This window comes from Tamandua tetradactyla, chromosome X (assembly GCF_023851605.1).
Source record: "Tamandua tetradactyla isolate mTamTet1 chromosome X, mTamTet1.pri, whole genome shotgun sequence".
NCBI lineage: Eukaryota > Metazoa > Chordata > Mammalia > Pilosa > Myrmecophagidae > Tamandua > Tamandua tetradactyla.
This window is the reverse complement of record NC_135353.1, coordinates 28,857,344-28,885,276: the sequence shown is the minus strand read 5'-3', so window position 1 is coordinate 28,885,276 and position 27,933 is coordinate 28,857,344. Positions and strand designations below refer to the sequence as shown.

Genomic DNA, 27,933 nt, shown 5'->3' with positions numbered 1-27,933 from the left:
TTATTTTAAAAAACCACACTCAGTACACACCAGCCAGAATATGCCTATTTTATTAACATCATGCTTTAATAAATAACTGGCTACTTCTAATAAAATTAAGCCTCTGTTTACAACAGCCCCCCATATTCCATTTTGACCATTCTGCAGAATTTGGTGTAAAAAGTTGAATGAAATGTAGACCCTGAGCTATCAAGTAATTATGCTTCAATATAAAAATAGAGAATTCCTCTTACAACTGAAGATCGAACAGTAACAAACACAACCTCTCTGTGGGTTTTCCCTTCTGTAGAATTGTTGGGATCTCAATGGCTTTCTAAAGCAGGAAGAGACTTGCAGAATTTTAGTCTTTTCTGAAGATTTTTGGTGACTCATTTTAAAATGATGTGTTACATCCGCATAATTTTATGAGCTGTCATTTAGTATGGGGACAAGGAAAGTGTTCCACAGGGGCCAAAGCAGCTTTTAATCTTTGCCCTGGGACAACAGATAGGGCCTTTGTCAGTTCACCCACATGGCAAAGTATCGCCATTAAAATGCCATCTCAGCTCTACCTAACCCCCATCCCACTTCCCCACACACCCCTGCCAAAGCAAAAATAAACTAAAGTGAAAGCAACACAGGAAAAATCTGGATACCCAGATCTTCCCCCAAGCGAGCTCCTTGGCTTTATCGATAAGGGAGCACACACCTGTGAATCACTACGAGTCCTTTGCCTTTATGATCTATGGTGGTTGGGCAAGGAAAAAACTCAAAGACAGCTTGTTAATAAAAAATTAAAAACAACTGGGATCCCAAAACAAATGCAAATGACACATGCGCAGACAAAAGCTTCGCTCATGCTTGTTGAAAGCTATTCCCTGAGCCCCAACTCTTGGCTAGCCCCCAGACAGCTCCCGGTATATTGGCTGGATTTGAGATCTGGACCACTGTAACTAGGAGGATCAAATGACACTGTTGGTTACTTATTTCTGGGTCAATGTGGACATGAGACCAGCACACAGTGGCTTGCTAAACTTGCCCGTTAAAAACAAAACAAAACAAAACAAAAAAAAACACCCCCAAACTAAGTGTGAATGTGCGAAAAACTGTGACATCTTGATTGCCTTATATTTTTCAAGGGAGACTGTATCAAGAATCTTCCTAAATGGGTTATACTGTAAGTATAAGCAAGTTGAAGAAATGATCTTAACTTACGCCAATTGAACTCAACCAAAATGGGTAGTCTGCAGTCTCTTCCAATCACCAGCTGTGAATGAAGTATTATCACCTTCTTCTTGTACTTATGCTTGAATACAATCTGGCAAGTGGCTCAGAAGCCTGCTTGTGCCTTCACATTCTGTCCTCACTTAATAATAAAAATAAAAAACAAAATCACCTCCACTTCTCTCCCAATAAGGCAACTAAAATAGCAGGGATAAATGGCAATTTTACTGCTCGTTGGGCTTTTTCTTTTAATAAGATAACATGATAAATACTACCTGCTTCTGTACAGCTATTTAATATTTCAGAAATACGTACATGTTGCATGCCAAGAAAGGACCCTGGTTTTCTTGTAAGAAACAAGGTGAGATCATAACTGGAAAAAAAAAACCCACAAACAAAATGAAACAACAAAGAAACAAAGAAACAATAGGGTGATAAAATCACAAATGCACAACTAACTACAGTTCTGTACCTACAATGTTAGCCACGTTTAACATGATTCTGGGGTGGGGGGGTGGGGGGCAAAGAGTCAATGTAATGTATGAATCCCTTCTTTCTCCCAAAACTGAACGGAAAAAAAAAAACCAAACCAAAACAAAACAGAGTCAGCATTTTTTAAACCAGTGGCCACATAGTAAAAACTGTACATCGTTGTCCATTCATTTAAAAAGCAAAGTCACTAAGGATGGTACAAAAGTGATAACCGGTGCCTTTTAACATTGTGATGAACATTTTTTTCCCCCTCCAACTTTGAAAATTATCTCCACTCTCTCTGCATAACCAGGAACAAGATGCAGGTGACCGCAAGGAGGTAGGGCTGTACCCCAAGATGGGCACCAGCGCCATCAGCTGCTTTTTTGTCACTGGCACTCCCAGTGTGGTCAGTTGCATTGTACTCGAACAACGAAGGGCACTGCTGATACTCGCAGCCGCTTCCACTTCCTTCTCCACTGCTTTCATCACCTATTTAAAAAACAAACAAAAAAGGATTCCACGGTAGAATGCACACCTTCCATGCAGGAGACACGGGTTCAATTCCCAAACCATGGCACCCCACCTTCCACCCCCCCCCCAAAAAAATAGGAATTGATTTCGTTTTGCTTGTTGTCATCAAGGCATATAATAATGATTTGCAACGTCAAACCACAAACACTTACTGATATCGATGAAATCCACGTCATTCCCATTGTAAGCGTTCTTCATTTTACTGGTCATAACTCGAAGGGCCATGATTTGACGAAGGATCAGTATGTCTGGTTTGGTGGTGTCGACCTGGACCTCTGGGTTATTGCCTTGGTTGGCTAATCCATTTCCCGTCACTGCAAACAGGTACCTGAAATGCGAAATGGAACCCCATTAAAATGATCAGTAAAGCAAAAGGTTAGAGAGGGTCATTAAAGATTCCTGCCTAGATCCTAGCATTTCCATTGGGCACAAGTTCCTGCAAGTTCTTCAGCAACTAATGAACCACTCAAAATTTCTCCTTTTCCTAGGTGTACATTTGTTTCTCCACTTTGACTGTGACCCTTTTGAAAGCCACCCCCCTTTTATAAAGCTTTATGAGGCCAGCCCATCAGACAAACGACCAGAGGTACGAAATATTTTTTAAATAATGCCACCATTTAGGATTTAACAAATGAGTATTAGTACAGAATCATTATACTGATTTTTCTTTTTAGTTCTCCGGTGTCTTGGAACAACCTGAAATTGTGAAACTGTAACCCATACCAAACTCTGAAATCTGTTCTGTAACTACTTGTTACAATGTACTTGGAAATTTATTGCTTTTTGGTATATATGCTGTATTTCATCATTTTAAAAAACTTGAATTAAGTTAAATTCAAAGTTTCAAGGTCCTAGGACATCTCCTGGGGAAATAAAAAAAATTTACAAAGAAAAACCAAAAAATGAATGCTGCTATTGAAACAGCTTGACCCCTGGTTGTAGCCCTGATATCAGGATATAAACACTGTCAAGGACTTCTGCCCCAATATTATTCCTAGGCAACTGGGTGCCTTTCCCAACACATGTATGACAGAGTCCATTCCCAGGAACACCTGGAAGCCTTCCGGGTTGCTGCCACTTCAGGATGATTACTTCACTATGCTCCCACTGACAATTGAGAGAAGCCTCTCTGGAGGTCATCAGGCATTTAGGGAGAGAACGCCAATCCACTCAAACAGAGGCTAACCTGCTTTTGCCTCTTCCATTCCAGCACTCCTCCTCATTGCCATTTCCCGCAGCCATCCTCTCATCATTGCAAACGTTGCTAGGAAGGGAGGACCAGAACTTCTTGGCCTGTTTCAGTTTCTCCTTGACATCAGTAACCTAGTTAAGAAGAAAGAGACCTCTGTAAAACAAACCACAAACCACCCACAGAGGTGTCCTTTCAGCTCTACTAAAATAGCTCCAGAGGGATGCGCAATTTGTTTCCAACTCTAGCAAGAAGGTGAAGAGCAGATCAATTTTCTACTCAGAAATACAAAATCACTCCAGTGAGCTAATCGTTGGGATGCAAGCTCTGAAGGGGTTGCCCAGACCCACTGTCCATTCTCCCTCTCTGGTGTTAGCTACTAGGGTCCGTGCCCTTTGGAAATGATGACGAGATACAGTCTCTTCTTGCAAGGTCTTTCCAGTCCAGGTCAAGCTTATGAGTTATCTACTCCATGAAACCCGCCTGCTGCTGTTCTCCACCCCCAGACACCTCACATTCACTTCGCTGAGATTCCTCCTACCACTTTATTACCATTTTTGGCAATACTCCCTTACATTTTTGCACTATGTTACAGTAAATAAAGCAATTTCCATTTTATTCTCCTACTCTTCTCCCATTCTAGCATTTACTATACACGGACTGACGCTAGTAAGCTGGGATGTCTGTTATTCCCTCCTTGCTGAGGTACTTAGTTCTGTGAACCTCCCCCTAGGGCCTAACTCAGTGACAGGCATATAGTCAAAGTTCAGCAAACATAGGTTCACAGCAAAGAGAAGTTCTGAGATAAAAACTCAGGGCATGAACTTTCTAAGCTCGAAAATGAGAGGGGGCAGATCTGGCGACATAAGCCAGCATACTACATGCTTGAAAAGTTCCACCTGAAACCCCCAAACTTGTAAGCCTGCCAACAAAAAATTCATTTTGAGCAAATGTTTTCGGTTCTTTCCCATTAAACCCAGCCATCCTTGCCAAAGTGCTCACCAGTCGGTCCAAACTGGTGCCAGCCGCTGTCGTGGGGCGTTCCTCGGGGTGATATGGTCTGAAGCGAGTGCTGAAGGTGCTTTCCGAGACGGAACGGGAAATTCGGCCAGCTGGGAGGGGCTTGGGGGGCCCACAGCCCTGGAAAACCTGCCGTGGAATAAGCATGGTCATTTTGGGGAAACCACACCACGAGCCCTGCAGTATCCTGACCTCCTTACGGTTTTTTTGTTGTTGTTGTTGTTTGGTTTTTTGTTTGTTTTTTACTTTTTGCATGGGCAGGCACCAGGAATCGAACACAGATCTCCGGCATGGCAGGCAAGAATTCTGCCACTGAGCCACATAGCACCGCCCCGTCCCTACCTTCTGAGACACTTGCACACTATTCTCCTGCATGTTCATGATAGCATCAGAAATCTTCACATCAATGGGATCCATGACCGATTCAATGTTGAAAGGACCTTCCAGCCTCTCCGCCACCATCAACATCGCATCTAACGTGGGGTTTGGGGAAGAGCAACACAGCAGAGAAAGTGAATCATCAGCGCCGACTTTGGGTAATCAGCCTGATTATTTTACTATCTTTGATTCCGGGGTGGTTGGGACATGTATCACAATTACATTTGTGTTTGCACGTCTATTTCCATAATATCAAAGTGCATTTAGTCATGGTATATCATGCTCTCAAGTGTGAAATGGCCAGATAAATTAAGGCTACAGGTAGAATAGCATGCCAGTTCTCCCAAGAGACTTCCCAGGATTTTTTTCGTTTCAGGTTCCATTTACGAGCGTCAAAACCATAAATCAAGCTAAAATCTGGCCATGCCAGATTCTTTTCTTTCATTTTTTTAATGAAACCCTTTCAGATGCTTGAGTGCACAATAGGAAAATACAAATGAAAGTGTTCCTAGGGATGCTAATGATTGCAAACAATGAAATTTTGAATAATGCAATTTTTTTTATTAAGATAAATTTCCTATTGCAAATGTAAGGGCCTCAATCCATTTTAAAGAGAAAAACATGGCTTACCCCACCCATTTTCAACGTGAATTAAAAGACAACACAAAACCCAGCACACAAACATTGTATATGGTACTCAAAAATCATATACTCTCAGTGTGTATCTTCACCAATTACTCTGCAAAACCCTTTTAGACTTTGGAAGAAGTCTACCATTTCTCGGTAAAAACTGAATCCCTTAAACAAAGTATTCTGCACTTGTTTCCTGTCATGTCATTTTATAAGGGCTATGAGGTTTTGTTTTTTGCCTGACATCTATTGTGCAAAATAAGAGGAACTCGGAGGTGTAATACCCAATGAAGGAAAGAGACGTTTCATTAAAGACAAACAGGGAACTTTTAAACTTGTTCTTTCCCCTTTCACACCAAGGCCTAATGCACAGCAAGAAAAGGTAGAGATAGACCTACATTAACCATGGCCTTCAGGTACTCCAGGGACAGCTACTAGAAAGAAGGGCTAGTTTCTATTCGATACTGGTACAGCCCATAGCAGAACTTCTACCTAAACTTCCTAGTGGAAAGGAGTTAAGCATCAACATATCAATGCAACTAAATTTGGTCATCAACCTTTCACCTTTGACCTAGAACAAATGCAATACAACATTTTAAAGCATGGGGTCATTTCTCTGAACTACAATTCCGATGTCACAAACCACAAATAGATTTCCGTGAAATGCTATTTAAAAAAAAAAAGTAATACCAAATGAAGTTTCCAGTTGCATTGTGGTAAGCGCCAATAAAGTGACGCTTCAAACCTCTAAGTAAAGGCTGCCAGCATGAATATACCATTGTACTGGAGGGGAGGGAAAAAAAAATGCTTTTGATGTGCTAGCAAAAGGAGACTTTTGTAAACAAGTGGAGCACAACTTAAATGTGTTCATCATTGTCAAAGCATCAGGGCTGCCACGTACAGAAAGCACATTCCTTCGTGGCTGAGAAGAAGTTGCTCGCTCCAAATAAAAATATTATGGACAGATAATCAACATCCAAGATGCAGAGGTTTAAACGAGAAAGAAGCAGTGCGTTTTGTAACTACTTACTCCCCTAGTGGTGAAGAAAGGCCAGATCACTAATGTGTTTGGGAAAGACTGAAAGGAAACATAAACCCCCAATTCTTCAGGCTGTTTGGCGTCTTTGTAAACTCTGAGCCGACCAGCCATACACAAGGGCCTGGGAATGAAGAGCGAAGCCAGGCTTTTGTTGCGGCCGGTGCCATGGCGTTGTGCGTTGTGTAGCTGAGGAATGCGGGTGAAGGCGCCTTTTGCCTGCAGCCCCTGAACCAAAGCTGTGTCCAAACCCCCGGGGGGAAAGTCACCACTGGCAATCAACGGGGTTCTTCCAGATAGCAGACAGCTATTCCTGATAAGGGGCCCCAAGAGAAATCCAAAGATGTTTGGTTTGGTATGTTCATTTTGTGCAGGCTGTTCTGGGGCACAGTTCTTTGTACTTGTGGGGTTATCCAATGGGCCCCTGCTTCTTACCAGCAATTGGCTGGACGGGTCCCCACCCGCAATCCCAGGACTAATTTCACGCAGGTGGCAACATTCGACATACGTAAGGTTGGCTCGGGGACAAAATAATGTTAACCCAGCTGTAGTATCAGATGGAGAACAAGCTGTACCTGAGCATAATTTATGATTCTCCAGAAACTGATGCAGAGCAGGTATTTGGGTTTCTATTTTAAACTCAAGGTTTCATAGAACTCATCTCTTACAAAACCTAGTCTGAGGTATTTCATCCATTTGGACACATCTTTTTAAGAAATATGTATGTATTTTTTATTGGCAAATCTTCATACACATAACAATCCATCCAAAGTATACAATCAGTGGCTCACAATATCACCACATAGTTGTGTATTGATCACCATGCTCATTTTTAAAACATCTGCATCACGCCAGAAAAAGAAATAAAAAGAAAAAAGGAAAAATTCAAACATACCAGACACCTTACCCCTCCCTCTCATTCACCACTAGCATTTAAACCTACCCAATTTATTTTAACCTTTGTTCCCCCTATTATTTATTTATTTTTAATCCATATTTTTTTTTACTCATCTGTCCATGCCCTGGATAAAAGGAGCATTAGACACAAGGTTTTCACAGTCACATTGTAAAAGCTCTATCATTATACAATCGTCTTCAAGAATCAGGGCTAAATATGGATGAAAAATAAACAAATAATAGGGGGACAAAGGTTAAAAATAAATTGGGTAGATGGAAATACTAGTGGTCAATGAGAGGGAGGGGTAAGGGGTATGGGATATATGAATTTTTTCTTTTCTCTTTTTTATTTTTTTTTATGGAGAGATGCAAATGTTGAAAAAAATGATCATGGTGATGAATACACAACTATGTGATGATACTGTAAGCCACTGACTGACTGTACACCGTATATGAAATGTTCATATCTTATGGCTTATCAATGAAAATACTTTTTTAAAAAAATCAAGGTTACTGGAACACAGCTCAACAGTTTCAGGTACTTCCCTCCGGCCACTTATTTGGACACATCTTGATAAAGATTGACATTGCTTCCACATTTACTAAAAGGGTCACAATTGAAGGCAATGCAGATGTAGTTAAAGAGAGGTGCCCAGATATTTCTGAAGATTGAGAGAATGATCAAATGAGAGGGAGGAGGTGTAACTGAGAAGAGCAAATGATTATGACTACTGACTCATTATATAGACAGTACTTTCTAGTTTCTAGTTGCATTAGAACAGCCATGAGGAAATAACTGAAACTGTTGACCTGTAATCCAGTAGCTTTGGTCTTTGATAATAAGTGTATAACTACATAGCTTTCATCTTGTGATCGAGTAATTGTTAAAAACCTTGTGACTGACACCCACTTTAGCCAGCACATGGGCAGATGAGTAAGCAAATAAAAATATGCATGGAAAAAAAAAGAAAAAAACTAAGTTGGGAATATGGGGGAAAAATACCCCTGTGTAAACTATGGACAATAGTTAACAGTACTACTTAAATAATCTTTCATCATTTGTAACAAATTTAACTACTGTTTAAAAAAATTATAGAATTACGTTAAAAATGCTGTAATCTACAGCTTTCACAATGTGACTCTGTGATTGTGAAAACCTTGTGTCTGACGCTCCTTTTATCTAGATGAGTAAAAAAATAGGGATAAAAATAAATAAATAATAGAGGCAACAAGTGTTAAAACAAATTGAGTAGGCTGAAATACTAGTGACCGATGAAAGAGAGTGGTAAGGGACATAGAACAAAATAGGGGGAACAAAGGTTAAAATATACTGGGTAAATGGACATACTAGTGGTCAATGAGAGGGAAGGGTAATGGGTATGGTATGTGTGAGTTTTTTCTTTTTTCTTTTTATTTTTTTGTGGAGTGATGCAAATGTTCTAAAAAATGATCATGGCGATGAATATACTACTATGTGATGATACTGTGAGCCACTGATTGTACACCATGTATGGAATGTTTGTATGTTAACAATGTTCATGTTTGTATGTTGTTTTGGTTTGTCAATTACATAAATAAATTTTAAAAAATAAATTTTTAAAAACTGACAAAATACAAGATTCCCAACAGGAATGTGAATCTTTGTTTGGCTCTGAAAAAAAAAATGCTATCATCAATTACAACAAATTTTCCTCAAATGCAAGTGTTGGGGTGGTGCATGGAAATCCCATATTTTATGCATGATTGTTCTGTAAACCCACAACTTCTCTAATAAAAACATTTTTTTTAATTAGAAAAAGAAGGAGGCTATAGCAGCATGAAAGCCGATTTGAAAAACCCATCCTGAGTCTCTTAAAGGGTCTAGTCCAACTGCATTATTTCAGTGCTCGGATACCAGCATTGGGTACCCCCCACCCCCTGCCAGCCCCCAGCAACAAAGCATCCCCTTCTCACTAGGGAAAGAGATTCCTTTTGCATTGTGCTGCCAATAATCAGAAACCCACATCTTCAGCCTTCCTGACCTGACTGGAAGAACAAAAGGCAGTTTCCCAACTTAACCCCAAGATCTGATCTTAAAAAAGGGGGGGGAAAGCCCTTGACCATTCATTAACTGCTGTCATTTAAAAGGGAAGAAAAAAAAATCCTTGCAAAGGAAAAAAAAAATACATAGCCATGGCATATAAATTGGGACGGAACTCTACAACTTCAGAGCAGATTAATTAGACCCTTGTGACAAATTCAGGAAAATGAACTGGAGATTAACAACATCTATTACTCCTGGTCTTTTACATTGACTTATTAAAAATAAAGACTACCCATTAGGTTAAAAATGAAATTTAGATACAATTATTTACCTCATCCCCACCCTTCAACGTGCCAAATTTCATTTGAAATAACTCAGGAAAGTCAATGCAGAAATCCTATCAATTTCCAATTGGGTATAATTGTGTTTCTTCAACGAATATAATTTTTTAAAACACACAAGAACAATGACAGCAAGTAAGTCATCCGTGCATTAAAAATATCAATTGTGCAAGTGAGAGTGTGGATTTGATTTGAGATGAAATTGCAAACTCTTGGAAAAAGATGGAGAAGAATTTGTATTCTATTACAAGGAGGTGAAGACATTAGTGTACTTTCAGCTGGATCCGTTTGGCTAATAGAAATATAAAGGACATGTCTCTCTGCCCTTCCGATGTATCTGTACAGACTAGTAAAACTGGATCCCTGCAACCTACAAGTTTTTACACCATATGGCAAATTATTTTCCTTTGCCTAGAGAAGCAGGGCTTTATAGGGGAAAGTGAAAAAGGGTAACCAAGTTATTTTAAAAATGAAATGAGTAAAAGTGAATTGCAAACTTGACATTTTGATGTGGCAATGAGAGTGAGAATTAAAAAAAGAGAGAGAGAATAAACAACTACTTTAGTTCAGGAAATGCCATGAGCTCTCACTTCCATGGGAAATATTTATGAAGCCACAATTTCTCCTGCGGCTTCAATCTGGGCAAGATATGCCATTTGTGTGTGTGTCTATTCTTGTTATGCCTTTCCTTTCATGGGATTCTGCTTTTTCTGTGTGTAAAGATTTTTTTCAGGTCTTCTAGCTTTGAGCTACTTAGGCTACAATTGTGCCGAAGTGCTTAATATTCACATCCTTTTATATATTTTTTTCTTGCAGCAGTGTTCTCAAGAATCAGTTGGAGCCAATTTATTGATGCATGTTCAAACAGAGTTAATATAGTAATTAGCTCTCATGCTGACTAAAAAGCATTTCCCAACCCTTGCCCGCCCCCAAAAAAGAAAAACAAGCCAGCAAATTGCATGCATGTTCCCATGATTTGGGCAAATAAGTGAAAAATAGGTGCTTATAAAGATACGCAAATTCTGCAAAGTGGGGGGGGGGGGGCTTGTCTTTGTAAATTCTTATTATATGTATGCCATTCCATGACACACAGCGTGAGGGACTTCCACAGCAGCCACTGATGCTCAGGACTAATATATGCACTTAGTAGGGATTGATGGCTGCCTTTTTAAATAGGGGCCTTCTCCACAAATCATAATTAATCCTCTCATAAAGGGCCCACTTCTCGTAAATTGCTGCCTGGGCCCCAGTAATGGTTTTCTAGGTAGAAAGTATACGTGGGAACACTCGGCTCAAAAATCATCAGGGCAAAAGTCCTTCCACCCTCACCAGAGCAGTCTGGTATTGCTCAATAATCTGTGGAGGAAAAGAACCCCCAAATTTCCACAATCGGATTTTCCCCTGATTCAAATATCAACCAGGTATCTGGCCAGTTTGCAGATGACTGGGTTGCAGTATAACCCACAGAACACTCTAAAAGCCACTCTCACAGCTCAGTGAGGGCTGCACAATAGCATTTACATGGTTTCAAGCCTATGATGCATAACTAAAACTTACCTTTAGGGGAAAACATCAAAAAAGTATTTTCTCATTGCAATACTAGTGGCCAGTGAGAGGGAGGAGTAAGGGGTATGGGGTTTGCATGGGTGTTTTCTTTTTCCTTTTTATTTCTTTTTCTGGAATGATGCAAATGTTCTAAAAATGATAATGGTGATGAATACACAACTATGTGATGATACTGTGAGCCACTGATTGTCTACTTTGGATGGCCTGAATGGTGTGTGAAGATATCTCAATAAAAATACATATTTTTAAAAAATGTATTTTCTCACTGTTAAAACTTGGTAGTCGTTGTGTCTAACATCTTAAGAAATGTCTCCCTGAGTTCAAGGGGACGTATACCTGTAGAATGCTATGAACTCCGAGCACAGTTAAGGTGCCAGTAAACAACAAAAGATGAACTGAAATTCCACAGCTAGCAATTAGCAATATCCTTGTTCCTTATATCCAGTGAGACAGACACATCAATCGCTCACCTATGAAATTGTTCCACTCGAAATCAAGGTCCCCTTGGTTGGCCAAGCAGCCTCTCATGATGTTGGAGCAGTAGTTGTAACATGGCTTCACACTCACCAGACCCCGGCAGTGGGAGCAGTAGATCATCTTCAACAAGGCCTGGGTACACTGGGATGTGGGATTTACCTAAAAGACAGGCAGTGGAAGTTCAGATGGACGAAGCAGGCCAAAGAGGCATATTACAGAAAGGGAAGGTGTGTGCTGGGGAGGGGGAAGGAGAGGGCAGGAACAGGGCATTGCCTTAAACAAACCAAGCTGTACACATCTCCCAATCGTTAAACTCCCACCCATCTTCCCTCCCTAAGTCCCTTCCACCCAGGCACGCACACAACTCCCCCAACATATACACACATACCCTGCCCCAACCACACACGCTGATTTAAAATTGCTCAATTGTTTCAAAGTCTTGGGAAATGCAAGGTCAGTAGGGGAGACTACTTTCATTTGTTCACCAAGCATGGCCTGCTATGTCCTCTACTATCACCAGGTTTACCTTTCCCCAGCTGGAAAACCATCACATCTCCTCAAAGACTGCCCTTCGGACCTTAACCCCACATTCAAGGTTTAGAAGACGTGTATCCTCCATTCAGTGAGAACTGTGCAGAAGGTGTAATTAATGTGTTCTACGTGGCAGAATAGTCATATAACTTAAAAGTTTCCAGGAACACGAATGCCTTCCATAGCCAGGAGTGGCCTCGAGTGGAAGACGTGGGACTTCGGTTAAATTTTGAAGGAGTTGGTCTGAAATCTGTTCTACAACGACCTGTTGTGATGCACTTTGAAATTCATTGCTTTTTTGTACAAACGTTATTTTTCACAAAAAAGGAAAAAAGCTGATCATAATGATAAAACAACAACAACAACAACAAAAATTTGACAGAGATTTATCTTTAGAATACTGGTCCAAATTTGGAGAAGCCAAATTTCAGAATTTGTGAAAAATTTTTCAAACACTGTGTAGAATAAAAAACGTTGTTGCTGTTATTGTTAATTAATGACTGCCAATATGATGTCTATCTAAGCAAAAAGTTCCATTTTCATTCACTCTCCTGTTCAAGTGGCTTTTCCTGGGTCTTCTTGAGAATGAGACAATGTTTTAGTCATCTTAGGATACCCAGCTTTCAGTAGGAGGTGCTTAAGAGAATTGTTAGGTGATACGAGACATTAATAATTAATAATTATTAATAATCTAAACATAAGTTTCATATTAATAATTAATTAATAATTAAACAGGGCTGGGTTTGAGAATGGCATTATGAATGGGGTCCTCCCACGATTTCAGAATACCATAATGTCTTTAAAAAAAGACATGAGTATTTAAGCCTGTGTTTTAAAATTCTAATGGAGGACACTTAATAACTTGCTAAGAGCATCATCTAATTGTAGAATGACCTTTGTATCTATGGATATTTTTTGAGTATTCAGCAACATTATGCTGTGTGTAAATGTTACTGATCTTTCTGAATTTCTTTCTTAAAAAGAAACAAATTCATTGTCTTGAGATAATGTATTTGTATGTTATAATAAATATACAAAGATTTATGCAATCAAAAAAGGAAAATTTTGAAGGAGTTGGACTGAGGTGGTCAAATGAGGCAAGAACATCCCAAAATGAAATGAAATGAACAAAAGCTAAAAGAATATACTGGGCATAAGCGTGACATCTTGGAATGGAGATGAGGAATTATGGGGAATGAGGTTTAGAGGTATGTGCATGGCCAGATGGCTCTGTCACCGGGTAGGAACTGAGACATCATATGGCAGGATACAAGGGCCTATTTATTACAAGTTCACAAGGAAGGCAAGTGAGAAGTAGGAAAATGATACTGAAGTCAAATGGGGCTGGTCATCCTCTGCAAAGAAACAGGACATCGTTTGGTCTTCCTCACTCTGTAAGGTGGAACAAATGATCTTCCTGGTTCTATAAATTGAACCTATCTAGACCATGAGCTGGTTCCAGCCTGTCATTCATTTCCATCAATGCTTAGAAGAAATTATCGTGGCTTGGTACCACACATGTTGAATGTAAGTTAAATATTCCCCAGTTTCCTCATTCTCTGCCCCATTTTCCTCCTTTGGAGTCAGGAGCAGAGGATTAGTGCATCCTCTCTATCAGTAGAGACCAGTTCTGCAAACATGGACTTCTGGAAGCAATACCAAGGCAGGAAACAAATGCTGGGATGTGGGGCAGCCTGGCAATGCACTTTACTAGCTCTGGAGCGCTACTTTGGAACTACTTACCAACGTGCCCTTAGGAACAGGAACAGGGGACTATCACTAACAAGAGAAAACCAACACTGTCAGGCACCTATATCTGAGAGCTCTGTGTCCCAAACAGAACTCTAGCTTAAGGGGGAGTGGGGGCACACGCAACAGTAAGATGGTAATTGTATATACTGACAAAAAATTGTGTATTCCTGACAAAGAATTAAGGCCTTTCCACAGTTTTAACCAATCCCAAATGTTTTTTTCTTGGGCACTAAATTAGCTGTTTTAAGGATGTATTAATGTGCAGTAAAACTTGGCTAACACCCCAGAGGAATGGCCCGTCTGCATAACTAGGTTTTCTGGATAGCTAAAAATAAAAGATCCCAGAAATCTTAGAGATGGGAGGGGGCCACAGAGATCATTGACTGCAGGGTTCACATTTAAGAGATGAGAAATCCAAAGCCCAAGAGATTAAGCAACTTGCTGACAGTCACATGGTTACTGTACCTTATCAAACATTTGTGAAAAAGAGATATATGATATATCCCCTCCTCCTTCTTTTTTTTTTTTTTGCATGAGCCGGGAATCAAACTCGGGTCTCTTGCATGGCAGGTGAGAATTCTACCACTGAACTACCCGTGTACCCACCTGCCTACTTTTTAAAAAATATCAAATATTATTTAATTAGTAGTATAATACAGGATTTTTAAAAATCTCAAATAAGCAATTAAAAATAGAACAAAATGCTGACTGGGAATCCCCCAGTTTACTTTATGACCACCAATGGGATGAGAGCTGTGATTTGAAAACACCTAACCTAATCTACCTTTCTGCTGAATCCCTGTATTACTTCTTGTAATTCTTCATCACAGGACAGAGCATCCAGATACCCAGTCTACTTCTAGACTGTAGCAGTGCTCAGTGGAAAGAGAACAGAACATGAACTCAACCCTGGGCTCCGGCCTGCCTCTGTGACTTATGGGATGTATGGCTGCAGCCTCCTGCCTTCTTAAGTACAAGATATGGTACTCTAACCTTAGACATCATTTCTTTTCTTCTTTATTTGATGCTGGGTCCCACACCTATGGGATTGCTAAATGGCTAGACTTTCAAGAAGTAAAGAGTTATTATGTAATGACTATGAAAAAAAAATGAAAGCGCACCACTTAGCATTTGTGGAATATTATGCTTGCAGGAAGACAATGTCCTAGTAAGAAGAGATGTAGAAAGCTAGTGTCAGCAAATGGGTACTGTGCACCTATTATGTGCCAAGGATTATTCTGGAATGTATTTATAATTTAAGTAGCAAAGCAAGTCAGGATTTCCATGTTGGAATATGGAGCTAGTTCTACAAAACAAGATGGTTTTATTCAAGAAATATTTTTTCAAAGAAATCTTTTCCTATTTCTTTTTTAAAAAAAAACCTAGTAAACAGTCCATTGTATTCTTAGTTCAATTGCAAATCAAATATTTTCTGCAGTATGCCATGTAAGTACTCTCTCTTGAAAGAGGCTGATGGAGGTTCAAATTTTAAAATCAGAGACTAAATGACACAGTAGAGTCTTATTAAAGGAAGATTACGACGCTGGGTTTGGTGGAATTTTTCCATTTCATTCTTGGGCTAAGTAGTGGCTCACACTCTGCACATGATTTGTTGTGTAACTACTAAAAATGATCACAAGGAACGCAGCTATAACATGTTATAGAGACACTAACTAATGCCAGAACTGAAAAGAGAGATGGGGAGGTTATAAGAAAACTGGGATGAGAAAGGACACGTGAAATACCAAAGCTAGAGAAACTCTGTCTTTTATCTCACAACCACAAATCAGACCAGACCACCATGCACTATTTCATATGAAGGGAATTCAGAACCTCGGAAGCAAATCCCTTGTGTGAGACTGAGGCTCTGGTAGACACCAGAAGAGCTTCAAAAAGGTCATGAAACCTAAAGAAGCAGGAGTTGTCTCCTGTGATGTGTCATCTCCCAAAAAGGAAGGGCTAGTAACGCCAACCACTGCCCAGGCCTCGGTCCCCAGTCTCGCTATCCTGACCAAGACGGTGGACCCAGAGTATCATCTCTACCTTGGACTGTGCCTCTGGACAACTCCAGTGGGTCAACAAAATGGCAATTTCTCTTTGGGAACTTTCAAGGGCCTCTTAGTAAGAGGTGGTGTAGGTTGGTGAAAGAGCAAAAGGCATACCACTGCCTCAAGGAAGAAAAAGCAAAAAGGTCCTTCATTTCAAATTCTCTCATGTTTCTGGTAATGTCCAAAGAAGTCCTTGATCCAGTAGAGGATCTTGCTGTCCCATCGTGATACAGCAGGCACTGATGGGTGCTCTTTTGTAAGCTCTTGGCAGTTGAACTGCCAAACCAGGGGTGAACCTTTCACCCATAACTAAATGTAACGGTGAACTTTGTTCTGGGGCTTTGTTGATTTTGAATATAAACTCAAGTTCATTCACATTATACTCCCTTGTCCCCTCAAAAATTAATTAGTTCTCTTGAATCTCCAAGTAACTTTTTGTTTACTCAAGTAGATTTACTCCAGGAGACCCAAGACTAAGCGTAGATCATGCCACATGAGGATTGAAAACAGGGGTAACTATACTTCAAGTTCTTCCTTTAATCCTCAGTAATGTATAAAATAATCAGTCTGATTGTTGCTTTGAGGCACAGCTCTTGACTAAGGTTTAAGATGTTTTCCTTTTTGTTTAGAAGGCTCTTGTTAAGCCCAGATGTCAATAAATTCCAGAATCCTTGGGGCTGGGGTAAGGGTGGGGTGGAAGTTATGATTGCTTTTACAAAAGCCACATTTTTCAGACCTATCTAAGAGATTAAATAGTTAGTTCTCAAAATGTTATGAACAAACAACAGGAAAAGGAAAACTGTAAACTCCTCCCTTCCCTCGCTGAACTACTAACTCCCAGAATGGTTTAATAGTCTCAGAGAGAAAATGCTCCTTTAGCTTTTATGGTTTTATGGTCGTGAAGGTCTTGATGTAAACATTCATAGGGAAAACATTCTGTTCCATGACAGAGTTCATTGTCTACTGATAGCTGACATTCAATAAGAGCACATGTAATCTATTCATTTAAGCCTCAAAATGATCGTACCAGGCAAGTACTATTGTCTCATTTCACAGAAGAGGAAGTGGAGACGCAAAGAGACTCATGCACGGTCCTCCACTAAATGGCAAAGCCAGGATTTGAACCTAGGCACTTTGATTTCAGCTAAATGGATTGATTTCTGTAGGGAAACTGAGAGAACTTGAGGGAACATGGGTTTGTCCTTCTCCATAAGCTCCCAGACCCTGACCAGAATCACCACACACACTGAACACTTAGCTATGTAGCTGGTAGTTTTCTAGTGAGAATCTGCAGTTTTCAAAGTTTGTTGACCAGATGAATCACCTTTTCGGTTTGAGGGCAATTCAAGATGCAACTATTCTACAGGGAGCAATATTTGACTAGACATTTGGATGAGATGACATGTTGTTCAGTACAACCATAATGACTTATTGAGCCAGCACGAAGGTCTTAAAACTATTCGAGGTACTACCAAGAGGTACTGCCTCCTGAAAGAAAAAGCAAAAAGGTCCTTCATTTCAAATTCTCTCATGTTTCTGGTAATGTCCAAGAAGTCCTTGATCCAGTGGTGGTGAGGGGGTGAGGGGGAAAAAGTAAATGCTTATATAAAATTGCTCACTAAGCATTCAAAGCATCAAGAAAACATTGTTAGACTTGGAAAGAAAACCAATCAGAAAATAATGTAAATTTTCCCAAGTTTTAAAATCTTACAAATATTGCATGCAGCTAAACTTAGTCAACTATCAATTCCTACTAGAAAGCAGGGCATTATTTCTATAAGAAAAAGCTTTTGAGGTTATTTATATAAGAACGAGAAGGTTTGATTGGTGTTCTAGTGGGTTGGGGTATCATACAAAGGGAATGTCATTTGAACTCAATACTTCTATATTAACTAAAATGTCACTCAATCTGAGCTGTCGATCTGAAACGGCAGTGCACTGACGAACCAATTTCCAGTCCTTGTAAAATCCTTCAACACCTACCATGGTCTTTCTTAAAGTTAAGACAATTTGAAAAGGTGCTTTTGAATAAATCTTTTAGAGCCAGTCTGTGTTCCTTACTAAAAGTCAGTGGGGGGGGGGGGGGATCCTCATTTCCTTATCAATTTATGAAGACTTTTAAAAATATTTATTCCTGCCTTCCTCAGGAAATACATTTAACATGACATCTGCATGCCATTTCTGCTATAAAAAGTCTTTGCAGAAAAGTCTCCCTTTCTGCAATGGCTCTTTTTAATATAGACGGAGACTTTTCTACCAAATAACCTGCGTGTTCCAAATGCCACATTAAAAAAACTACTGCAAGCAGCCTGAAAACAGGAAAATGCTGGAGCAGAACTCTTCACGCAGCCTGGATTTCATTTCAGTAATTCAGAACGATCCTTAAGCCACATTACACAGTGATGGCAGTCAACAGGCTGCACTGAAGTTAAAAACACATTTCCTTTTAGTTTACTCCAAGCTCCTTAACATACAGCCGTGCAGCAATTTTTTCTGTTTTTTTCTGGACAACAACTTCCTAACTAGTTTTGAATTCAAACACACACACAGAAAGAAGGATGAACATTTCCTACCTATGTATCTGACAAAGGAATGTTTTAAATGCAATAAGATATACAGAATAAACTACACGCAATATTCAGGAATATGTGTTGACATGCAGTTAAGGTGAGGCAGCATAAATATTTGAACGTGTATCCTGTTTTATTTTAAACGATTAGATGCAGTTATGACCTATGAAGTCACTGTGTTAACCCCCTTGAAGAAGAGGGTTCTATTTTTGACCTATGAGTACGTAATCTCTCAAATTATTCAGCCCTCAACACTTCCCACACTCCTGCCATTCCCACCCTCATCCCACTAGAGTTTGCAATTCCAGTCTTTAAGGTTGTGAATGAGAAAAAATGTCTACACTTTGCTCCTTAAGAGACTTTGGTATTGAGTTTTTTTTTTTTAATTTACGTTTATAATGATTGGGGTGAAATGAGAAACTCATCTGTGGAGTGGTTCTGTAGGTGAGTGCAGTGGCTAGGCAGAAATGAAGGGGGAGCCAGGGGAATTGTTTTAAAGGCAGGACAGCTGTTTAGATATTGCCATGGTAAGGCACTGATTTCTAATTATAGCCCCTGTAGTTGGGGGTGGGGGTGTAGACATAGTCCCATTATGTCAGTGTTAATTGAAACCATGAGAATGCAGCTCTCTTTGGCATAGGAGTTATTAATTTTCATGGTGCATGTAACCACTTGTGCACTTTTGAAAGACCACAACAGGCTTCACCCTTCCAGGCAAAACTGCCGCTACAAGCAGGTAAATAAGAAATGTATCATGAACCATGACAAGTAAAGATAGAATAAGTAATATAAAGATGTGTAGCACCAGGGTATTCCTGCACCATCTGTTCCTAATTAAGGGGACATTTCTGAAGTTTGAATTGCAAAGCTCAATGTAGTCAGCAGAAATCACTGGATGTTTGGGTCCAGAAAAAGGAAAGGGTACTTCAACTAAGAAAGGTCTTTCTCTTGCAGTTAGTTATCTTCCTGGTACTAAATGACCTTTAAAAGGCATAGAAATCATCAAATCATCATCAAATTATAACTGCTACCCTTTTGCAGCAAAAGTAGACTGGAAAACAGGCATGCCACTCATGAAGATAAAGTGGGGACGTTTCTGAGTTAAGTATGTGATCAGTAGCCCTAAGGCTTTTCATGTTTGACTTTAAAGAACTCTTTGTATATGAAGTGGATGAGATGGCTCTCTTCAATTAGGAAATGCATTCCCCACTCTGAAAGGTCTTTTTCAGGCCCAACATAATCCATTCTATTGGGCACCAAAAGAAGGAATGTTCATTTCTCAGGTTGTTCTAGTTCCACCTGCAAGTACATAGGCACTTAGTGGGAACCCATATGAAAAACACTGCTTCAGGGCTGGTAGAGAATCTTTCTTATTTAATAAATCAAACATAGATTTTTCAACATGCTCAATTGGAAATCCTTTTTTGATAGCCAGGTCATTTTTGGCCCCAATACCCTTGTACTTTATATTAAAATATATGTTTTATTGATATTCATACTCCAAATATTAATGTGATATTTGTTCAGTGTGCAAGCATCACTTAACTGCTTTTACACAGAAACGTTCCAAAGACAGATTTTACACAATTTGTGTTTCAGCACCTTCAGAAATTGACTTGATGCCTATGTGTCTTTATTATGCAATTCAGAAAATATAACCCAGCTCAGTTGATGGGTTTATTTTCAAATGCATCCTTAAGTATAGAAGCTCAGTAGTGAAACAAAATCATTTCTTTTTTAAGTTTTCAATTACAAACACAACTCTGAAAGTAGCCCAAAAAGTATTATTTTCAAGTAAATTGGCAAGTGACATTTACTCTATGTAAATTAAGCCATATGGCTTATATCATTGTATTTCCATATAACTATGCAAATATGTCTTAGGTAGTTATGAGAATAAAAAAAAATAGAGAGTAGAGATCAATCCTAACAATCCTGGGGATTTTATTTAGAAAGTAACTATCTTAAAGAAATTAAAAATTCTAAGGCATAGGCTTAACTCTAAGCCCAACTCTGCAAGTGAAATCATTGCTCTCCCCACTGCGTGGAACATGACAACCAGGGGTGAAAGTCACCCCCAGGGATGAGTCTGGCCCTGGCAACGTGGGATCAACAATGCCATCCTGACCAAAAGGGGGGAAAAGTGTAACAAATAAGGTATGAGTGGCTGAGCAAGTTCAAATAGAGTCGAGAGGCTACTCAGGAGGTCACTCTTATGCAAGCTTCAGTTAGACATTGCTACCTATCATAACTTGCCAAACCCCAATCAAAACCATTTCAGCCAATCCTAAAGAACACCTAGGGCAATATATAAGATTCTCCAAGGGTTCCATGCACTAGGGTAACTTTCCACAAACCTACAACCTCCAGATGAGTTCCTGGACCAGATAAGCCCTGAAACCTAGAGGGCCCAGCCTCTCCAGAACATCAGCTAGTTCTATCCCCCTACCCCGTATTATCGACAGACCTTTCCAACATGAAAAAGTTAGAATGGGCATAGCCCAAACACCCCTAAAGAGTGGGAGAAAGATCTGGCTGACACAGCAAGCAAACTCACTGCCCTCACACCCCTCTCTACACGGAACATGACGCCCAGGGGAATGGACCTTCCTGGCAACATGGGACAGAAATCCTAGAATGAGCTGGGACTCAGCATCAAGGGATTGAGAAAACCTTCTCGACCAAAAGGGGAAAGAGCGAAATGTGACAAAATAAAGTGTCAGTGGCTGACAGATTCCAAACAGAGTCGAGAGGTTAACCTCGAGGTTAGTCTCATGCATTAAATAGATATCACCTGTTTACTTAAGGTGTAATGTAGAGGCTGGAGGGAACTGCCTGAAAATGTGGAGCTCCGCTCCGGTGGCCATGTTTCTCGAAGATAATTGTATGATGATATGGCAGTCGCAGTGTGACTGTGTAGTTGTGAGAGCCTTGTGTTTGATGCAACTTTTGTCTACCTTATCGAGGGACAAGTAAAACATATGGATTAAAAATAAGTCAATAATAGGGGGAACAAATGTTAAAATAAATTTAGTAGACTGAAATGCTAGTGATCAGTGAAGGGGAGGGGTAAGTGGTATGGTATATATGAATTTTTTTCCATTTTCTTTTTATTGCTTTTTCTGAATTGATGCAGATATTCTAAGAAGTGATCATGATGATGAATATACACCTATGTGATGATAGTGTGAGTTACTGATTATATAACAAGAACGGAATGATCATATGATAAGAATGTTTGTGTCTGTAGGTGGCTATGCATCATAAATAAAAAATAAATTTAAAAAAGAATGGGGCAAAGATCAAAGATGATGGGGGAGTTGAGTTTCACAGAGAAGGTAGGGTTTAACAAATGAATATGATTGCTGAACCATTAAACTGGTATCTGTTTTAATATCCAAGTATCTTAAGGCAGCTAGAAGTAAAGGCCTAAAATTGGGGAACTGTAACCCGTACCAAATTCAGTCACAGCTAACTGTTGTGAAGTGCTTTGAAATTTATTGTTTTTGTATATATTTGTTATTTCTCACAAAAAGAAAAAAATCAATTGTGATGATAAAAATATATATATATTCCTTGTAGGCTCCAGTGTTCTGGAGCAGCTAGAACAAAAAATCTGAGAGAATGGTATGGTATGACATGCTCGGGAATCTGTTGTGTAACTACTTCTTTAAGAGTCTTTTGAAAAGTATTACTTTTTTCTTTCTTTGCTTTGTATATGTTATATTATACAATAAAAAGTTTAATACTAAGACATCGTAAGTCTTCCTTTTAAAATAAAATTCATACCAATAGCAACACTAGAAATTGGATGTCCAAATTCAACCAACAATTTGGGGATTAACTCCAGAGTCCTTTTAAAAATGTTTAGGAAGAAAATCTAAAAGTTTATATCTTCTTTTTTTCCCCCTTCCTCTCCTTTGCTTTCTCAATTGTAAAATTGGAATAATGATGAGAGTGACTATTTCTGGGTGATGAGATGATGGGCAGCTTTGGTTTTCCTTACTTTTTTTCTATATATTTCCATCAGAAAAATAATCTTTAAATATTAAAATATTTTCAGGTACACGGGTGGTTCAGTGTAGAATTCTTGCCTTCAATGTGGGAGACCTGGGTTCAACTCCCAGACCATGTAGCCCCAAAAATACATATGGAAGGTAAAAGATTTGAAACAAAATATTTGGAAATTAAATAAAAGAAACGCCTTGTGACTCTTTCACTTTGGGTGACAAACTCTTTATCAGATAGGAGGGGTATTTGTAGCTTAAGTGTTGAATCTTACTGATTTCCCACAGATAATTCTAAGAACAATGTTAAGAATGCAACACCAGGAAGCAGCAAAATGCTTACTTCTCTAGCAACTGTGGGAGATGGGGCGATGCCACAAACACAAGCTTCTAAACTTCTAAACCTCGTCCCCATTGTTCTCCGTCTCCTCTCCCCAAGGTTGGGGATCCTTTAATCTACTTCTCCAATGGGGCTCCAACCTTGCAAAGGAAGGTCAACACGAGGTGATGTTAACACCAAGAAGGTGCCTGGTTCTTCTTCCCAGGAATCAACAGGAGAACTCAGAATAGGAAGTCTAAAGGGAAAGAAACCACTTCTCCAATACCTGCAAAGGGCTTCTTCCTTCTTGTCTATCTCTTAGGCACACACATACACACAGACACCTTATGGGGAACACGAGACTTGCTAAAAGAAGATATATTTGTTAGGTGAACTACAAATAAACAACTGTCATCTGGATCAACTGTGCACTGTTTTAGGGACTCTAACGTGAACATCTCCAAGACTGATGATTAATCAATTAAAGATTAATAATGGCAGCTCTTATGGAATATCCAATGTTATGTGCATTCGTTATGAGATTTCCCATACCTGAAAGATATTCCCCAGGCTCTTTTGTAGGCAGATGGACAGTGAGACTGAGTTCTGATCAATAGGATGTAGGGACAGGTAATGCACACCAAGACTGTGGATGCCTCCTTTTGAGAAGACAATACAGTAAGATGGAAGCAGCACGGATCTCTGCACTACTCATGGATGAAAGGTATCCTCAGAGTCATCTAACTACATTAGATCTTGGGAGTGAGAAGTAAACTTTGTTGTGTAAGGCCAAAAATGAATGAATAAATAAATAAATAAATAACGGCTGCAGAGGGTGTTAGAAGTTCAGGAACCAGATTATTCCTTTAAGTATAACTATCTTCTCTTCACTTCTTCCCCACTTCTTACCACTCTCATATGCTCCAGCAAATATTTTCGATTTAGAATGAACACATCAGGAGGAAAAGGAGTGAAAATAATATACGAGAAAGAATTGTTTCCTGACAGTCTGTGGCCTGGAGAAGGATAGAGGGAACAAATAAAATTCTAATAATGATCAGGTAATCCTTATCACCCAATTCTACTATGAAATATCCTGTAGCATTGATTTTTCATAATCTTGAGTCTTTAGAATCGTGGTCTCCACTTTGGTAAATTTAAGTTTTCTACGTAGGGTCATCATGTGTTTTGGTCTGTCCAGGGCCATTCTGGTTTATATAGTACTATCTCGGTTATATTTGTTAATAAGCATCTCCTGGTTTGGACAATAAATTATATGGTCACCCTAGCTCTAAATAAATGAACTCTCTATTAGGGTGTCAGGTTTCTATTTGAGTGTTTATCACTGTACAGGTTTTCTTTTCATTACTACTCCAATCCTCAGAACAAGCAAAAGGCCTGAGTAGAAGACACAAAAGTCTTCGTGTCTGCAGACTTTTTAGGAAGTTGGCTTTTCCTGTGAGGACCTGAAAGTTACAGCACTAAGGAACTTCATCCAGATAACTTTGCCCCAGTAGAGTCTGTCTCTTTGCTAGTCTTAAATCTGGGAGGGCAATCCAAGAAGTGTTCAAATTTCATCTTTTTTGATGGGTGACAGAGTAGGAGAACTGTTTTCCTCTTAAAATATTGCTCAAAACTCTACTGCATAAAACCATGGATAGCAATGTCACACTGGTGGAACCAGGAGGCAAGGGCACAGATTCTGACCCCCGTGAAGCCCACCTTCTCCGTTCCCTACATCAAAGAATGTCCCGAAGAACCTACTAATCTAGCTCCAAAGAGCATAGTTTAAACAACATGGGTCTCGTCCAATTCTCTACATTTACGTCATCACCTGGCTCATCACCTATTACAATTTCAATCTCTGTAATCAGGCTAGAGCACTGTGGTCTACAGTAATTTTCATAGAAAGCTCCATTTTCTAAAGAGTTCTTTCTGAGCACACCTTATAACAAATGAACGTGGATATTAAACACTTTTCTAGACTGCAACTATTAGGCTCAAATATAGTCACTCAAAGCAACCCAGTGTTGGGTCTGTGTGTGTATGTGTCTTTCTCTTGACTGACAACAGAACAGGACTGAAGAGTGTCATGGTAGCATTAAACACATTGAAAAACTTATGGTTCCAAAATGTACATGCAACCCAGTCACAGGAAAACCAAAAGAACAATAATGGTGTATGAGGATGTTCCTCATGGTATTGTTTACAATTCTAATATAATATAAAAGGACAATGTTTGGGAGAGAAGAATCAAGAGAGAGAAAAGGGAAGGAGGAAAGAAGGGAGGGGAAGAGAAGACAAAAGAATGCTATTGAGCCAATAGAATCCTGAGATTCAGTTTTCTACCTTTCCCAAACTTTTTGTTGAAATGAAGCAAAACAAAAAAACCACAAACAGTGAAAGCAACAAAAAAACCCACAAACAGTGAAAGCAAACAGCACTTACCACAGAGACTTTGCTCACTACATCTCTCGCAACTGCTAAGCCTTGAGCGAAAGTACGCGCTGCTACAAATGCACGAGTAACCTGGAGCTTCAGTTTCCGAGGTACGTCTCCAAAGGGCTTTAGCTGCTCGGTATACTTGCTCACACATTCCAGATACTCATCCGTAAAGTGGTACTGGGAGTTCACCAGGCGGAACATCCGCTCCAGAAGGCGAGCCCAGAAGTCATTTAGCATTTCTTCCAGGTTCACATTTCCCACCACATAGTAGCGCTTCAGCTCTACGAAGAGATCTTTAAATAGCTCAGAATTTTGCATGTATAGGCGGCCGTATGTCTTCACAAACATATCATTCAGGGATTTCTCTGCATTTTCAAGTAGTTCTTTGAAGAATTCTAAAACCAAAAATATACAAGAAGAAAGAAAGAAAAAAGGTTTTTCAGTAATTACATAACTGAATGCTTTTAGAGTAAATTTGAAAACGGAGAAAATCACGCAGTTAAAATGGAAAAGATGCTGGTATATAGGGTACATTAGCTTTAGGGAATCTGGCGGCTGGAATCCGTTGTTAAGGAAACCTCTATCACCAAAGTCACTTGCATATGTGACTAAGTCTAAGAAAGGAAGAAAATTCAATTTTTAACCAGTAATTTCTGAGGGGTCAGTACAAAAACTACTTCCTCTCTCCCTCTCAATGTAAATAAGGAAAAACTGGGTCAAAATGGAGGTTTCTCAGAACTTTTAACACCAAAAATCTACAGCAAAGATAACCATGCCCGACACTGTAACCTGAGACCAGGACACGTGTTTTAAAAGGTGCTGCTTTATTTGGGTAAGAATTTTTATTGTTGCTGTTTCTTTATGTCTTCTTTACTTCCCTAGATAGTGTGCAGGAAAACTTTCTGGAAAATGCATCATGCCAAGAAACATAATGAAACACCCTTAGAAGCAAGCATGTATGTTCTTCTAAAAATAAGTTCTCAATTGTTCCCTAGCCCAAATTAGGGGCATGTGAGCTGACCTCAGGTACCGAATGGATTCGTTCAGTAACATCATGAAACTCTTTCTTACGTCCCTTCTGAGAGAGCCAGAGAGCAGCAAGAGCAGCAATCCATCGGGTGGAATCCATTGTGAATCCACACAACGCATTCAACCAATGATTTTCTATGTGTATAAAACAACATGGAAAATTAAATGAAGACATAGGAAAACATCTGGCTACTTGAAGTTCGGGGCCACCACAAAGCCACATACTGAGTCCACTCTTATGACCAACAAGAAGGTATAATCAAGGGCTTATAATACAGAAGATAGGGGGCTTAGAGATACATAGAAACTAGAGATTGGTGAACCGTTAGCTAATGAGGTTGAACTCCAGTGTAAGGGAATAGATAGGAGAGAAGGTGGTTCTCAAGTGGGTCTATAAATAATATCATACTGAAGATAAGATTAAAAAGGGTTGTATACACCTACGTGTCCCACTGATCAACACTAGAAATACGAGTTAGCTCTCACAAGAATTACTTCAAAGATATGATTCTTTTATAAAGAGTGTTTAATCTAGGTTACAGGGGGGAAAAAAGGAAACCATCAGCACTACCACAGCAACAACAGAGGTAAATAATGTGGGGAGGGACAACAGTTAAGAGGATGTTAGATTTCCTATTTCGTAAGGGTGTTTATTGGTTTTCTGTCTCTTGGGAACAATGAAATTATCTAAAATTGAGAGTGTTAATAGATTGTGGACTCTGGGCCTTCTACATGATCCCCGATGAAGGCGGGTGGCTAAAGGATGCACTAAAGGAAAAGTAGATTGGCGGACAAGGGTTTATACTTGTGAATGAAGGTTGTGCTGCTACAAAAAAGGAACAATGTCTTGAGGCATGCAACGATATGAGTGAATATGTGAGACATTTGCTGAGACAAAATAAGCCAGAAACAAAAAAAAAAACAACAACAATGGTATGGTGACCTTTAGAAAATGCTTATAAGAAAACAGGGGCCTAGATTGTAAGCTTTTAGAGCAGACACATTAAGTCCGGAGTGGTGATTATTATTTCTGGATTTTGAAAGGCTGTTGTATATATATTACCTGATATTTAGAGATAAGAACGAAGCCAAACGGGTTGGGGTTAAAGTAATTCAGAACATAGGAGAAAGGAAGATAGTATCTATATTTTAGAACAACACACACTCTTTGAAACCAATGGAAGAAAGATTTATTTGATCTGGAACTGGAATTTACTGTCATAATCTAATTCAACCTATCTGCATAGCTCACGAGAACAACTGAAACACGGGGAGCACAGAATAAGAAAGAGGTCCTTTAATACTGTATAGATTATTGTAATGCCTAGAAACATCCTAGAGTATATTAAGCAGATAATCAAAAAGTATTGGCAAAAGATGGAAACAATCCGTGTCTCCATCAACAGATAACTGGATAAAAAAACATGTGGCATATACATATGATGGAATATTATGCAGCATAAAAGA

General features: G+C 39.3%; 1 protein-coding gene across 2 annotated transcripts in view; it reads right to left on the bottom strand.

Moving 5' to 3' along the window:
* Positions 1 to 33: 33 nt before the first annotated feature.
* GPC4 (glypican 4) overlaps positions 34 to 27,933 on the bottom strand; it is a 136,115-nt gene continuing 108,215 nt past the window's right edge. For both annotated transcript variants that reach the window (XM_077145956.1, XM_077145957.1), the window contains 7 exons: positions 25,441 to 25,832; positions 11,759 to 11,924; positions 4,760 to 4,890; positions 4,400 to 4,546; positions 3,395 to 3,531; positions 2,361 to 2,536; positions 34 to 2,166 (listed from right to left, as the gene is read on the bottom strand). In XM_077145956.1, the coding sequence (XP_077002071.1) occupies positions 1,961 to 2,166; positions 2,361 to 2,536; positions 3,395 to 3,531; positions 4,400 to 4,546; positions 4,760 to 4,890; positions 11,759 to 11,924; positions 25,441 to 25,832 (1,355 nt within the window). In that variant the 3' untranslated portion in view covers positions 34 to 1,960. The remainder of the gene's footprint in view (positions 2,167 to 2,360; positions 2,537 to 3,394; positions 3,532 to 4,399; positions 4,547 to 4,759; positions 4,891 to 11,758; positions 11,925 to 25,440; positions 25,833 to 27,933) is intronic.